Source organism: Physeter macrocephalus, chromosome 11 (assembly GCF_002837175.3).
Source record: "Physeter macrocephalus isolate SW-GA chromosome 11, ASM283717v5, whole genome shotgun sequence".
NCBI classification, from domain to species: Eukaryota; Metazoa; Chordata; class Mammalia; order Artiodactyla; family Physeteridae; genus Physeter; species Physeter macrocephalus.
Window position 1 is genome coordinate 8022672 of NC_041224.1, and position 14364 is coordinate 8037035.

Here is a 14364-nt window from a genome sequence, read left to right on the forward strand (position 1 = left end):
AGTTAATATACGATATTTGTTTTTCTCTTTCTGACTTACTTTGCTCTATAGATTTGAATGTTGCATGCTTTTCACAGTCTACTTGGAATCAGTATTTTACCACTCCAAGTGAAATATAGAAACCTTGCACCCACTGGGTCCCTTTACCTTCCTTCCTTTATGTTGTAGTTGTCATATGTAGTTGTCATTTCTCATGTTCTCCTTCATTCCTGACATTTCAAGTTTCCCTCTAATATCATTTCCCCTTCTTTGTGAATATCTCCTTCTAGCAGTTCTTTTAGATGAGGTCTCCTGTCAACGAACTCTGCTAGATTTCTTTTATCTAGGAATCTCTTTATTTTACCTCCAGTTCTGAAGTTTATTTTCACTGGATGTAGAATTTAGGGTTGAGAGGCTTTTCTTTCTTTTAGCACTTTAAAAATGTTCCACTTCCTTATGGAATCCTTAATTTCTAATGATAAATTTGCTGTCTTTTGAATCATTCTTCCCTTTATAGTCATGTTACATTTTCTCTCTTTTCAAGATTTTTTTTAATTTTAGTTTTCAGAGTTTGACTCCTGATCTGGGCCTGGATTTGGGGGGCTTTACCCTATTTGAGATTCAGTTAACCTCTTGAATCTATTAATTTGTGTCTTTTGTTAAATTTGGGATGTTTTTAGGCATTATTTTTTCAAATATTTTTTTCTGTGTCATTCTCTTTCTGGGACTTAAGTGACATGAAAGATACTTTATTATTATCCTACACATCTCAAGACTCTATTTTTTAATCATTTACTCTCTGTTTTTCAGATTAGATAATTTTTTTCATTGATCTATCATCAAGTTCACTGATCTTTCCTCTTTCATCTCCATTTTGCTATTGAGCCTATCGAGTGATTTTTTTTTTTTTTTTTTACAGTTTTGTCACTGTAATTTTAGTTCTAAAGTTTCCTTTTGATTCTTTTTTATATCTTCTTTTTGCTGATGAGAGTTTGCTGAGACTTTCTATCTTTCCATTCTTTTCAGGAGTGTTCACCCTTACTTCTTGGAACACCTTTACAGTAGCTGGCTTACAGTCTTTGTCCTATAATTTCAACGTCTGTGTCATCTCAGTGTTGCCATTTTTGATCACCTTTTCCCACAGGCACTGCGATTTTCCTGGTTCTTTGTGCGCCAGGTAATTTTGGATTGTATCCTGGACATTCTGAGTATTGTCTTATGAGACTCTTGTTGTTATATAAATCCTTTGGAGAATTTTTGTATTTTGGGTTTAGCAGGCAATTCAGTGTATCAGGCTGTAAGTTCCAAGCAGCTTTCTGTGGGTTGTGGTTCCAACATCAGTTCAGTTTTCAAGCCTTTGCAGTGCTTTTCAGATCTGTGCCATGCAGTGGCCAGTCTGGGACATGAGTGGTGATCTTATCCCACACTTCAGTTCTCAGAGTCTGTGGTCAGATCCACATGTGAGAAGCTTGGGATGCACCCTGGAGCTCACAGACAGCTTTGTGCGGTCACTCTCCCACGCCCCTCCCTCTCCACGGTCTCCTCAGTATTTCCAGTTCCTTGGGACTCCCCTGTTCAGTCTCCTGTCCAAAAACCTGGGACTTCGTTGCCGTACCTGATGCATACTTCCTGCAACTATGACTGCGAGAAGAAGGGCCGCAAGAAGACGGGGAGGAGGAACTCAGTGGACATTTGTGCACCTTCTTCAGGCTCTGGTCCTCTGACTGGAGAAGAAGGTCCCTTTTCCTTGGAGTTTTAGGTACCCTTAGGCCCCTGCTGTCACCGTGGCCTCTCCCACCACCGTGGAATGACCTGCGGGCTGGGACACAAGGCAAAAGAGGGAAAAATGCATATTTCTCCCTTCTTTGAGCCCCTTCCTGCTCCCTGAGCCTAAAGTAGAGGGCTTTCTTAGCACACTCTTCCATGCCTCAGTGTTGACGTCCAGCTTTTGGGCCTCCCTGAACCCAGGCCGGGGCGGGAGGGGTCACTTCCAGCTCAGTGGCCCAGTCTTCCTCCCCTGCCTGCCTTCCTGCTGTGGTTCACCTTCCAGAGGCTTCACAGTGCCCCTGCCTGCATTTCCCCAGGTGCTTTAGTTGCATCCAGTGGGACACGCAGGTGGTTTATCTCCATCTTAACCAAAGCTGACCCCAGGTATATATTTTTTTTTACCATTGTCTTAGTTAACAGGTATTCATGTAGGTTGTGAATTATATTTACTGTGACACTGATGGGCAGTTATACCAAAAATATATTAATACATATGTAGAACCTAAAGGATATTAGAAGGGAAGATGGCACTGTCTGGAAAGATTCTGAAAAAGTACATAATGAAACAAATGTTTCACCCCTAAATAAAGTTAGAATACTGTACTAATACTATATTATACTATACTATACTATGCTATACTATACTATACTATACTATACTATACTATACTATATTATCAGCGTTTGCTTTTTGGATCGTATTCCTGTAATAGGAACAGCGGGGTGGGGATAGCAGAGAGCAGGGTCAGGGAAGACTTACAAAATGAGAGACATGTGAACTGATCTTTAAAGAATCAGATTAGTAGAAGTTACTCAGATGAATGGGTAACAGCATTCTCGCAGAGAAAACAGCTTGAGAAGAGGCAGGTATAAATGTGCATGGCATATGTGGATGTGTGTCATCAAGGAAGAAACAAAAGCAGGAAAGGAAAATCTGATTCAGTTAGCCACTTACTGTGCCTTATTAGCCACTGCTACAAAGTGTTCCCACAGAAACATGTGAAATGGTTAGAAACACCCTGGTATGAATTTCAGAAATGCAAGGTTTAGGGTTTAGAACATGTGTTAAATAATCAGTCCTGTACTTTGAACTATTCTATCTTACCACTGATAGTAAGCTTCTGGATTTTTACTTAAAATCAATTGCATTTGCCATTCTTATTTTTACTTGCTAGGAATTTCGTCCTTGGGCAAAATGAACAAGTGCTGTCTATTTTGATCTAAATGTGTGCTATTTGCCTTTGACTTTTTTAAAACTAAGCTTTCAATTTTGAAATAATTATAGATTCACAAATAATTCAGTTTTAGATTTGCAAATAATACAGAGAGCCTTTGTACCTTTTACCCAGTTTCCCCCAATGGTAACATCTTGTAAAACTGTAGTGCAGTATCATAACCAGGATATTAACGTTGACATAGGTGAGATACAGAGCATTGCATCACCACAGGGCTCCCTACTTGCCTTCAAACAACCCACCCTCTCCTCCCCTCCACCCCATCCTTAACTTCTGGTAACCACTAAGCTGTTCTCCATTTTTGTAATTTTGTCATTTCAATAATGTTATATAAGTGGAATCATACAGTATGTAACCTTTTGGATTGGCTTTTTTCACTCTCCGTAATTTCTTGGAGATCCACTGAAGTTGTATGTATCAGTAGTTTGTTCCTTTTTGTTGCTGAGTAGTATTTTATGACTTATTGCAGCTATATTTTACCATTATTTAAAAAACTAAATGAAGTCTTGTTACTCAGGAGTTTTTCCTTTATATATTTGCTTTGGAATTTAGACTAAAAGCCAAAGGCTCAGGAGCATTCTAGTTTTCCTTCCTAAGTTGCATTTAGGTGGGTCAGTCATAATGTGTTGACATTATTAAGTCTCACAGGAGAGAAAGTCTTATATACAAGTAGATTCAACTGCTTTACCCCTCATATATTTCTTAAAACTAGAAGTAAGATCAGAACACATGAGGGAGAACGCTGCTTGAGAAATATTTAGAACAGCCTCTGTTCCAAGACACCCTCGTGCTGGTCCCTGGACAGAGCGGGGAGGGGCCTGCCCCAGGTAGCGGTCTGCAGCGAGAGGAGTGTGCCCACCTTACAGCCCAGCATCAGCACCGTTTCTGTTTTCATTAGTTGACATGCTTTTAGTTATTGAACCAAAATTCCAGCCCCAGTAATGAGGGAAAGAATGGACACTTCCGGGTTTCAAATTGTGGTAAGTGAGTGTGGGACCAGATCCTGACATGTGCCGCATGCTTATCTAAGCAGCCTAGATTTTATTCCAGCAGAAGGAATGAAGAAGTGAATAATTTAATTGACTCGCACACAGTGTTTAAATCAGCTATAATAATAACTGTAAGTAGTAAAATTTAACAGGTCCAAATATCACTTTAAACTTTAATATCAGTGTTATCTTCCACCTTAGCAGGTCATAACTCTGCCTGCTTTGATCTTCATTTGAGGAGAAATAGAGAATGCGCATATGCAATAATAAGTACCTGTATTACTATCATATAATTGCCCACTTGGCACACTGTTTATTTTAGTTTGAGTAGATGCTTTGGAGGAAGAGGAAAAAAAGACATTAGAGATTTTCAGACACTTACCAAATACTAGTGTTTATCCTACAGTATTGTTAACACTTGACCAGGGATTTTTATTTTTTTTATTTATTTATTTATTTATTTTTTTTTTTTTTGGTGGTATGCGGGCCTCCCTCTGCTGTGGCCTCTCCCGTTGCGGAGCACAGGCTCCGGACGCGCAGGCTCAGCGGCCATGGCCCACGGGCCCAGCCGCCCCGCGGCATGTGGGATCCTCCCAGACCGGGGCGCGAACCCGGTTCCCCTGCATCGGCAGGTGGACGCGCAACCACTGCGCCACCAGGGAGGCCCGACCAGGGATTTTTAAATTGTCATTTTGCTGATGGCAAATACAAAAGAGAATAATTTGGCAGAAGTTCATCTCATCGTTATCCACTTTAGACAGTGTTTTTTTATGCTGATCTAGAGAGGTTTGTGCATATTTTAACTATTTTTCACATAATGATCATCTTTAAGTAGTAACATAAAAGTTAATGAGTATAGAAAATCCGCTGAATAAATCCACCCGATAATCCCAGACACTTAAGGAAATACATGCTTTAATGTGAGCACAGATTTTACTTGATTAGTGCTCTATTTCTCAATTCAATTGTCAAACTTAGGGGAAATCTAAATCAAGCTTTTTGACTGACATAGTCAGTGGGATTGATTGCAGTACAGATAACTACACAGTGTTTTAATATGACTGTAAATCTTCTGATCATAATTATGATATATACTCTGAAAGCAGTTTTTAACTTATCTTCTATATGTGCACAGGTTCTTAATAAACTATTTATTTAATGAAGAAAATGTACCTAAATATATAAAGCATACTTTCTGCTGCCTAAATAATGTGCATATTTACTCTGATCTTATGAGTTCATTACAAACATGTATAGGTGGCAGAGACAGATAAGAGACAACTAAAATGTTTACCAGTACCAGTATTATCATTTATTACTACTTATCAGTAGTTAGAATAATAAATACAGTGAAAGAAAAAGTATAGTCCATAGGTGTTTGCTCTGGGCACACTGCAGTTTGGTCCAGCGTGCTTTCTGGTCGTCCAGGACTCCGTCTCGTGAGAGGGGCCAAGGTGGAGTAGCAAGTAGGCTTTAGAGCCATTCAGACCTGCATGCAAGTTCCGCCTCCACCACCAAGTAACCGTGTGTCCTTAGGCAGGTTGTTTAACCTCTTAAAGCCTCATGTTTTGGTGGGATTTTTTAATTTATTAAAAGGTAGTTATGAAGATTAAAGGAAATGAGTGGATAAGGCATCTAGTACAGTGCCCAGTACATGGCAATTTGTGCTTCGGGAAGGAGATGCAAAAAGGAATCCTACTGCCTGGGGGTAGGGCTCCTCTCCTAAAAAAAATGCTAAAATCCTAGTATGCTTCTAATTCTAAGGCATGTATGCATTCAGAATTACATATACATCTTCACTTATTTTGCTTCACTAAAATATCTGAGTTTTGTAAAACTATCTGCTTAATTTCTTTAAAAAGCTTTTCCCTACTAGGAGATATTACTATACTTATAAAATGGAAAAAATCCAAATCAAATACAATCTGAAAGTTTCCATTTCAGATTTCTAGAAGTTAAAATGTTGGTGAGAGGTGGATCTGTTTTAATGCTTTGTTCTTTGGTTTTAGCAGGAAAGGAAGGACAAGAAATCCTGGGGCCTGAAGCTCGGGCAGATGAAGTGGGAGGTACAGGTAACTCTTGCCTTTTTCACGCACACTGTCGTCCTTGAACAAGGCCTTTTGTGTCACTGGTTTCTGCATCTGTGAGTCCTGAATTGAGTCTGTTTCCTGCTCTTTATCTTGCCCCCTTTAAATGTTTAAGTACCTAAGCGTGTGGGACACTGTATGAAAAGTTAGCTGTTTATATTCTTTAAATACAGTGTAAGCTTACAGATTCATGTAATACAGCAGATATCCATCCATAAGGATGACAAGTATAATCTACAGATAATCCCCAAAATAAGTATTTGAATGATAACTTAAACTTCTATCAAATTTTTTTACCATAGTTATAGAAATACAGACCTAACTATTTTGAGTTTCATTATTAGTTACCAGGATCTACACTGAATTGCCCACAAGACAAAAAGCAAAGAGAGAAAAATAAGCAGATATAATCGGTTATCTAGAAACCAGATGAGAATCATGAATATTGATGAGTGAACATGTCACAGCAAACAAGAGAATAAACATTTTCTTGTAATTACTGTGATTGAAAAAGGCCAAAATGAAGTTGAATTATAGTAAACAAGGAAACTGCTTCTAGGTGACTAAAAGTACATACTCCCTGAGACTTAAGGCTATTCCTCTGTAATGGATTCAAATCAGATTTATAAGAAGCAAAAGAATAAGTGCAAATCTTAAATCCAGATCTTATATATAATAAGAGTGGGCACTTAATTATTGTGTCTCATAAGTCAGTCTTAGAATGTAAACTTCAAAAATAAATTCCAAATTATTAAAACATTTCCTCAAAATTCTGTACTTAAAAGTAGTATAACTGTATTCTGTATATACAACCATAAATTAGATATTTCTATAGTATAGTTTTAATTAAATTTTGGTTTTTTCCTTTGGTTTAACGTTTATAGTTTTTTTTTTCTTTGCAGTACATTTTAGGAGTATTCCACAGAGCCTTATAAATTACCTTGTGTTGTGTAAGATGAGTGTGTTTTATAGTAATGTGTCAAAAATAGATTTTCGTCTATAAGCATCAGCCCTCCCGTACTTGCCAGTTCTATAAAACAAAGAGCAAATCTCTGTACTGTTACTGAAGGTGCATTCCAAATTAACTAAACAATAATGGAATATGTGATAATTTATGGTGCCTGCAGCCAGAGATTTTGTATTCTGCCTTTAATATGGTTATGTTGAACTTGCATGAATAATGTATTCAGGTATGCTTGTTATCAAATATTTGTCAGGCTCACTTACACATTATATAAAATATTTAAACGAGGTATTTGCTATTAGTAAAGTAGTGTTAATGAACACAAAAGAATGCTGTTCATTACTCTTTTATTTGATGTTAAAATTTGGTGACTTACATTACCAGAGTAATATAAGTTATTCTGTAAAAGATCGTTTGCCCTTTTAGGCAAAATGCCAGCAAAAAAGACATTTACAGTTCCAGGTTTACAGTATTTTACCTCACAGTTTGCTCTTCACTACGAAAATGAATGAATTCTTTCAGTTAGAAGTACTGAGTAATACATAACTTCCCTCTCCCCACCCGCCAAAACAGTCACATCTGGAAGATACAGTCACTGTGTATCAGCCAGAGCTGCCACTGAAACACAGGACCCTCTGCCACAAGACGATGAGTCCTGTGCATTATTTCTTTGGAACATGGGGAGTTAGGAGTAGACAGACATTTAGTGAAACCCCGATAAGTGCAGTTTTCAGCAAAGGATGGAAATTAGACGTTTGAGACTTTTGAGCAGTTAAACTTTAAAATTATGTTTCGCCTTTGCTTTTGTTACTTCCTTGACTTCTAGGGAATAATGTGCTGACAGAGTCAACAAAAACCTGGCACAAAGGTCACCATCATTAGTTTAGAACTTTGTCAGCTTCTTTCTATAGCTGACTTCCTTCTGCAATTCACGAAGTGAAGAGAACTATGGTCTCAGCTTAGTATTCAGAGAGTGAAAAATGCGCCCAAAACATCCTTTGTTCTTCTAAGCATCCCTTTTTTGTTTATATAGCTGATACTTGTGCAGAGTTTTAAAATTGGAGGATAAAGATAGGATACTTTATTCTGATGGGAGTGAAATACTGATGGCCACGTTAAAAATGTTATTTAGTCTTTACACTAAACATTTGTCTCTGTCTCTGTGCTTTCTCTAATTTGCGATGATAACCCTGTAATTCTGCACTTTGTCAAATGATTATAGTCCTATAGTTCTATACTTTGACAATTAGCTCTGAGTTTTGTCACACCTGAAAGAAAACCAAATTATCATTATGTGTTTCTCTGTGTTTGCTCATCTCTTTAATGTTTAAACACATAAGTTTATCAGTCTTAGGACGAGGAATTTTGCTTTATAATCGACCTTTTCACAACATGCACTTCCCAACACTTTAAATTGTATGGGTAAAACTGTGGAATGTCTGGTCTTAGCTTGAAATTGGCTTGGTAAATGCAGGTTCGTGGAGACAGTGTACTTTAGTTGGAAAGAGGCCAGAATTTGAAAGCAGACCCCTAATACTGAATCATCTGCTCCCATTTAATGTTCACCTTGCCAGGACTGCTTTGAGGAAAATAGATAACAATTATATAGCACTTACTGCGTGCCTGGTACAATACTAAGCACATACTGTAGTAATTCATTTAATTCTCACAACTACCCTAAGAGGTACTGCTATTATTCTACAGATGTTATATTATACAAATGATCATGTATTACTCCCAAGTTTCTGATGGACATATAAAATTCTTCATTTTAAGTGTAAGTACAGTTGACCCTTGAACAACACGGGTTTGAACAGTGCAGGTCCACTTATATGCCGATTTTTTCCGATAGTAAATACTGCAGTGCCGCACAGTCTGGCGTTGGCTGAGTCCGAGGATGCAGACCCATGTATGCAGAGGGCCGACTCTAAGTTTACACATGGACTTTGCACTGCATGGAGGGTCGGCACCGGTAACCTGCCCCGAGTTGTTCAAGGGTCAACTGTACTTACAGCATAATCTCTGGCATATTAAAAATGACATTTCTAACATCACTCTTATATTTGAAATACATAGAAATTTAATACCATTCATTTTTTAAATATGAATAAGCTCTTCTTTAAGAGTCAGAAATGTTATATCGTAATGTTTACCCCTTGAACTCATATTTCCATTCTACACAGCCCATAGAATTTGATGCTAACATAGTGTATATTTCCTGTTCGAAGATATTTTTTGATCAACTCTCATTTCTTTGCAAGAAAAACACGTGTAGAAATTGAAATCTAAGTTTCTCTTAAGTTCCCAGGAACCATATGGCTCTTAAGATTAAAAAAAAATTATGGATTGATTTATCCTACGATTATTAGTCCTACATAGTTGATCACAACGTACATGACAAATTGTAATAAATACGGTTGACCCTTGAACAACATGGGGACTGGGCCGCCGACCCTCTGCCCAGAGTCCACACATCACTGAGAGTCAGTGCTCCCGTGTATGCAGCCCCTCCGTGCACAGGACCCCTCCCTGTCCGTGGTTCCATATCCGTGGCCGCCACCAACCATGGATGGTGTAGAACTATAGTATTTACTGTATTGAAAAAACCCAGTATAAGTGGACCTGTGCAGTTCAAACCTGTGTTGTTCAAGGGTCAACTACTTATTAAAGAAAAATGTTACTGGAAATGAGATTAAAGGAGCTGAAGTATTCTTCAATTAGCCCATATATCAGTAGTTTAATGTTGCTTATTCTAGAAGAAAAAGTGTTCAGCATTAATTCTGTTTCCTTTTTTTCTTTAGCACTGAGATAACCTTATTCTCATAAATAAAAAGGTGAAATACATTTTTGTTATAAATGATTTATTCGATTCTTTACATATTCAGAATCATTTGCAAAGAATTATGGTTATCTATTAATAAAAATATTTTAATGTCTTGTCAACTGACAGTTCTATTAAATGCTCCTTCAGTTTTGTTGACAGCAAAAATGGAAAGCCACCTAATTTGCTAAAGGATTTGTTTCCCAGTCACCAGAATCATTCACTCCCTCACTTCCTGGGACATATGCCAAAAGGCTTTACCAATACTTACTTATCAAAGGACTAGTGATATCTGTTTTGGCTTTTGTTACTTTTTTCCCCTCACTTTGAGGCACCTTGTTTAATATATTCAGAAATGGTTGGACATATTGAAATATTGCTAATATTAGTACCTTCTGTCAGTACGTTTTAAAATTAAAATCCTTTTATCTTAACATGTGAATTAACTGTATTTTGATCAATACCTTAGAGCTATAAACTTAGTTCATTCAATTTCTGGAAAATTTGTACCTAATAACCTTACTAGTAAAACCAGTTATCACTGTTAGACCAATCAGCCGAATCAGACTTGCTGTCAGAAAAAAAAAGGGTGTCTTCATTTTTCTAATTAAAATAAATGTGTCGATACACATTTTGAGGGATTTTATAAAATATTTTCTATGAAAAAGATATGTTACAAATAATGAGGAATATATAAAGTATAAATAAATACATCTTTAAAATAGATTATTCAATAATGAGATTAACATTATTTAGATCTAATCTAATCGTTATGCTTTATAAAAATCTTGGTCTCCAAATGGGTACCTTTACAACCAGTGTATAGATAAACTTATAACTTATTGAAGATGCAAGGTTTGTGTATAAAATACAGATTACGTATATAATTCTGAAAATCATATACTATTTAAAACCTCATCATACCATCATCTAGCGTATATATAGTTACTAGGCTGTAGAAAATACAAACATTTTAAAAGTGGAGACTAACTGAAATAAATATTTTTTAATATAATCTGATAAAGATATTCTTAGGTAACTTGTCAAATCTATATTTCTGTATAGGAAATCACATAAAATATAAATTTCATTCATGAGTTTAATCTAGTTTAACTTGAAAATTTGAAGTTACATTGAAAAGACCTAATAACACCGACTTGTACTGCTTTAGTTATTCAGAAGTGCTTATTGTTCTAGCTAATGACAGATCCTAGGAAGGGTTTTCGAGAATACTCTTTGCTCTCACCAGCCTCCTGAAGAGCAGTGAATTTTTTAATAATAGGGAATGAAACAGGTGAGATCATTAAAGGAAAATTACTCTCACTCCCTCTGGATATATTATATAGCTGAGTTCAGAGCTTTGTAACTAGGGCCAAAATAATCCCCATTTCAGTCACCGTACTTTACCCGTGATAGAAATCCATGTAAACAGGAAAGGCTGGACGCCTAGAGCGCTCTTATGTTGCCCTGATTGATCAACAAAGAAGGTTTTCCCCAATCGGTATTTTTAATCGTTTTCCTTCAGCAACCTGGAGGTTTTTTACACTCCGTCCGAGGCAATGCACTGTATTAACGTAAGGGGTTGGAGGGGGAGGGATCTGCCTCTGTGAAGTTAGAGCAAAGGACTGTGAAAAGCAGGGGTAGAAAGAAGAACCTTCAGGATTCTAGCAAGGACCGTGCATAGAAGCTGAGGATCTGGAAGTAGATTCTGTGTAAACCAACAGTACTGGCTTCCCTTTAAAAGAGCCTTTTCCTCCTCCCCCCGCCCCTGATCTAGTAACCCTGGTTTGGTGACTACAGGCGTCAACTAAAAACTACAGTTCTCAGTACAGTTACCGTTACCATTGAACAACACAGGCATTAGAGGCACCTGACCCTCCCCGCAGTGGTAAATCTGTGTGTAATTTACAGCCAGCCCTTCCAACACGAGGTTCCTCTGTGTCCACTGTTCCACATCCATGGATTCAACCAACCACAGTCATGTAGTACTATAGTATTTACTATTGAAAAAATCTGAGTATAAGCGGACCCACACAGCTCAAACCCATGTTGTTCAGGGGTCAGCTGTCTATAGCAGAAACTAAATAATTGATAGCTATTGGCTGCATTTAAGAGGAGGAAAAAATGACTAATCATCATAATTACTGTGTCATCGGCTCTAAGTTTGTAAATAGCAGCCACCATGAGGAGTTGGGTTACTACTCCTGTGCAAGATTGCTTTGGTAACTGTCGAACAAAAGGATGCCCTTACATCACTATTTTAATTTTTTTTCATTAATTAATTAATTTATTTTTGGCTGTGCTGTGTCTTCGTTGCTGCGCACGGGCTTTCTCTAGTTGAGGCGAGTGGGGGCTACTCTTCGTTGCGGTGCGTGGGCTTCTCTTGTTGTGGAGCACGGGCTCAGTAGTTGTGGCGCGCGGGCGGGCTCAGTAGTTGCGGCTCGCGGGCTCGGTAGTTGTGGCTCGCGGGCTCAGTAGAGCGCAGGCTCCGTAGTTGTGGCGCGCGGGCTCAGTTGCTCCGTGGCATGTGGGATCTTCCCGGACCAGGGCTCGAACCCGTGTCCCCTGCACCACCAGGGAAGTCCCACCATTTTAAGCACCAGTTCAGTCTGCTGCTTTATAAATTTAGAACTGAGTTCAGTCTGAAGTGTGTGAAGAGGTCACAGCCATGAGACACCCGGGGGCCACCCTGACCCAGGACAGTTAGCAGCAGCGTGGAGCAGACCCTCCTCTGGGAGGAAAAGGACGGGAACCCCAGGAGACCAGTCCCGTTCTGCAAACGCGGCAACGCTCTGGGCTGCCTTCTCCAAGTGAAGACGTGCTGTTGTGCTCGGAACCTTCTGACACAGGGAAAATGCCTCTCCTTCACCCCACGGTTACACATTTACTGAGGAAGAAACACAGAAAGAATAGCCCTGCCTGTATCTGAATACTAGGGTAGATAGGAAGCAGTTTTATCAATTTGATACTCTTTGACTCTTATTAGAAGTCTTTCCAACTGTAGGGAACTATTAAAGCTATTTTCTGAGAAATCACATAACTGAACTGAACTTCAGAGCAGTTTGTTATTCAGAGAATGGTTCAGATTTCAAGCACAACTCCAACTAAATATGAACAGTAGGTTGCTAGGAAGGACTGAGGTTCGAGAACTACATTTTTCTCTTTTCCTGTTTTCCTTGCTTTATCATTGATTCAGAAACTAAGGATTCAGCCAACCTTCTCTGTGTCTTGTTCATCGGTAAAATGGAATAGAAGTACAACCCTAAAGCTTAAAAGGGATATTGTGACAATGCCAAGACTTCTATAACATCTTAAACTTATGAAAATGGACTTCTTAATAGATTATAACAGAACGAGTAAATTTTTAATGTTCTGTAAATATTTCCTGCAAATTCAAGAACAATCATTTATTCTCTCAAGATAAACAATTTCTTATTTAGGAAAACTATGTAACAACTTGGTGGTGAAATTGGTTTTTATAGAGTATGCATTTCTTTTAGTAAAAGATGATGAATGCGACTCAGATGCAGAAAATGAACAAAACCATGATCCTAACGTTGAAGAGTTCCTGCAGCAACAAGACACCGCGGTCATCTACCCTGAGGCGCCCGAGGAGGACCAGAGGCAGGGCACACCAGAGGCCAGCGGGCACGATGAAAACGGTAACGAGCTTCACGGCCGCTTTGTTCTCATCTCCAAAGGATTATTGCTTCCATTACTCTATGTGGGAACCCACTCTACTAGAGGGAACATTTTTGAAAACCAAAACTTATTGCAGGTGGCTGTAGAGAGTGATCTCTTTAATCAGTGGAACATTGTCCATGGTAACAGTATAGCATTATATCAGTGGCCTCGCATGTGTATAGTGTGATGCCACCACATGTGAAATGCTTAGGGCAGTGCCTGGACATTGATTTCCATTCACTTACATGGTAGCAAGTAGTAGAAATGGGAACTAGGATGACCCTTACTGCCCTTTGATTATTCTCCACTGTTCTGGCAAGAAAAGCATGGTTGTCTGATTGAAAACATACTAATTTGGAGACAGATGGTTTTCCTGTATCTACTTTGGTCCTCTCTGATATGAACAGCCAGTATATAAAGAGTGGTAAAATACAATAATAATGCATTCATACTCTCCTGAAAAGAAATATTCTGTCATTCTGCCTTCCGTGCACTAGAAACAGATGAAAACGTTCCTGTAAGAAATTTTACACAGTATCTGTACCAAGAACTAGGAAGATGCTTGGAATGTTTGAGGATATTTGAAGTATTAAGATCCTAAATCTGGTTTGGTTTTTCCAGGGTTCCCAGTTTAATGGATAGATTTAGCTTAATAGCCCAATAATCAACTTTTTAGACGACTTTTTAGAGCAGTTTTACATTTAGAACAGAATTGTACAGAGGTGCAGAGATTTCCCATATTCCCCTGCCCCACACATGGGTAGCCTCCCCATTATCAACATCACTCACCAGGGCGGTACTTTTTTTTTTTTAACCAAGGATGAACCTACATTGACAC

At 38.3% G+C, this 14364-nt stretch overlaps 1 protein-coding gene across 7 annotated transcripts in view; it reads left to right on the forward strand.

The window, feature by feature from the left end:
- ZEB1 (zinc finger E-box binding homeobox 1) overlaps positions 1-14364 on the forward strand; it is a 199596-nt gene that overhangs the window by 143428 nt on the left and 41804 nt on the right. For 2 of the 7 annotated variants that reach the window (XM_024116384.3, XM_055087716.1), the window contains exons 3-4: positions 5980-6042; positions 13343-13504. In XM_024116384.3, coding sequence (XP_023972152.1) covers positions 5980-6042; positions 13343-13504 — 225 coding nt within the window. The remainder of the gene's footprint in view (positions 1-5979; positions 6043-13342; positions 13505-14364) is intronic. The other 5 variants (XM_024116385.3, XM_028496278.1, XM_028496279.1 and 2 more) reach the window with 5 other exon arrangements.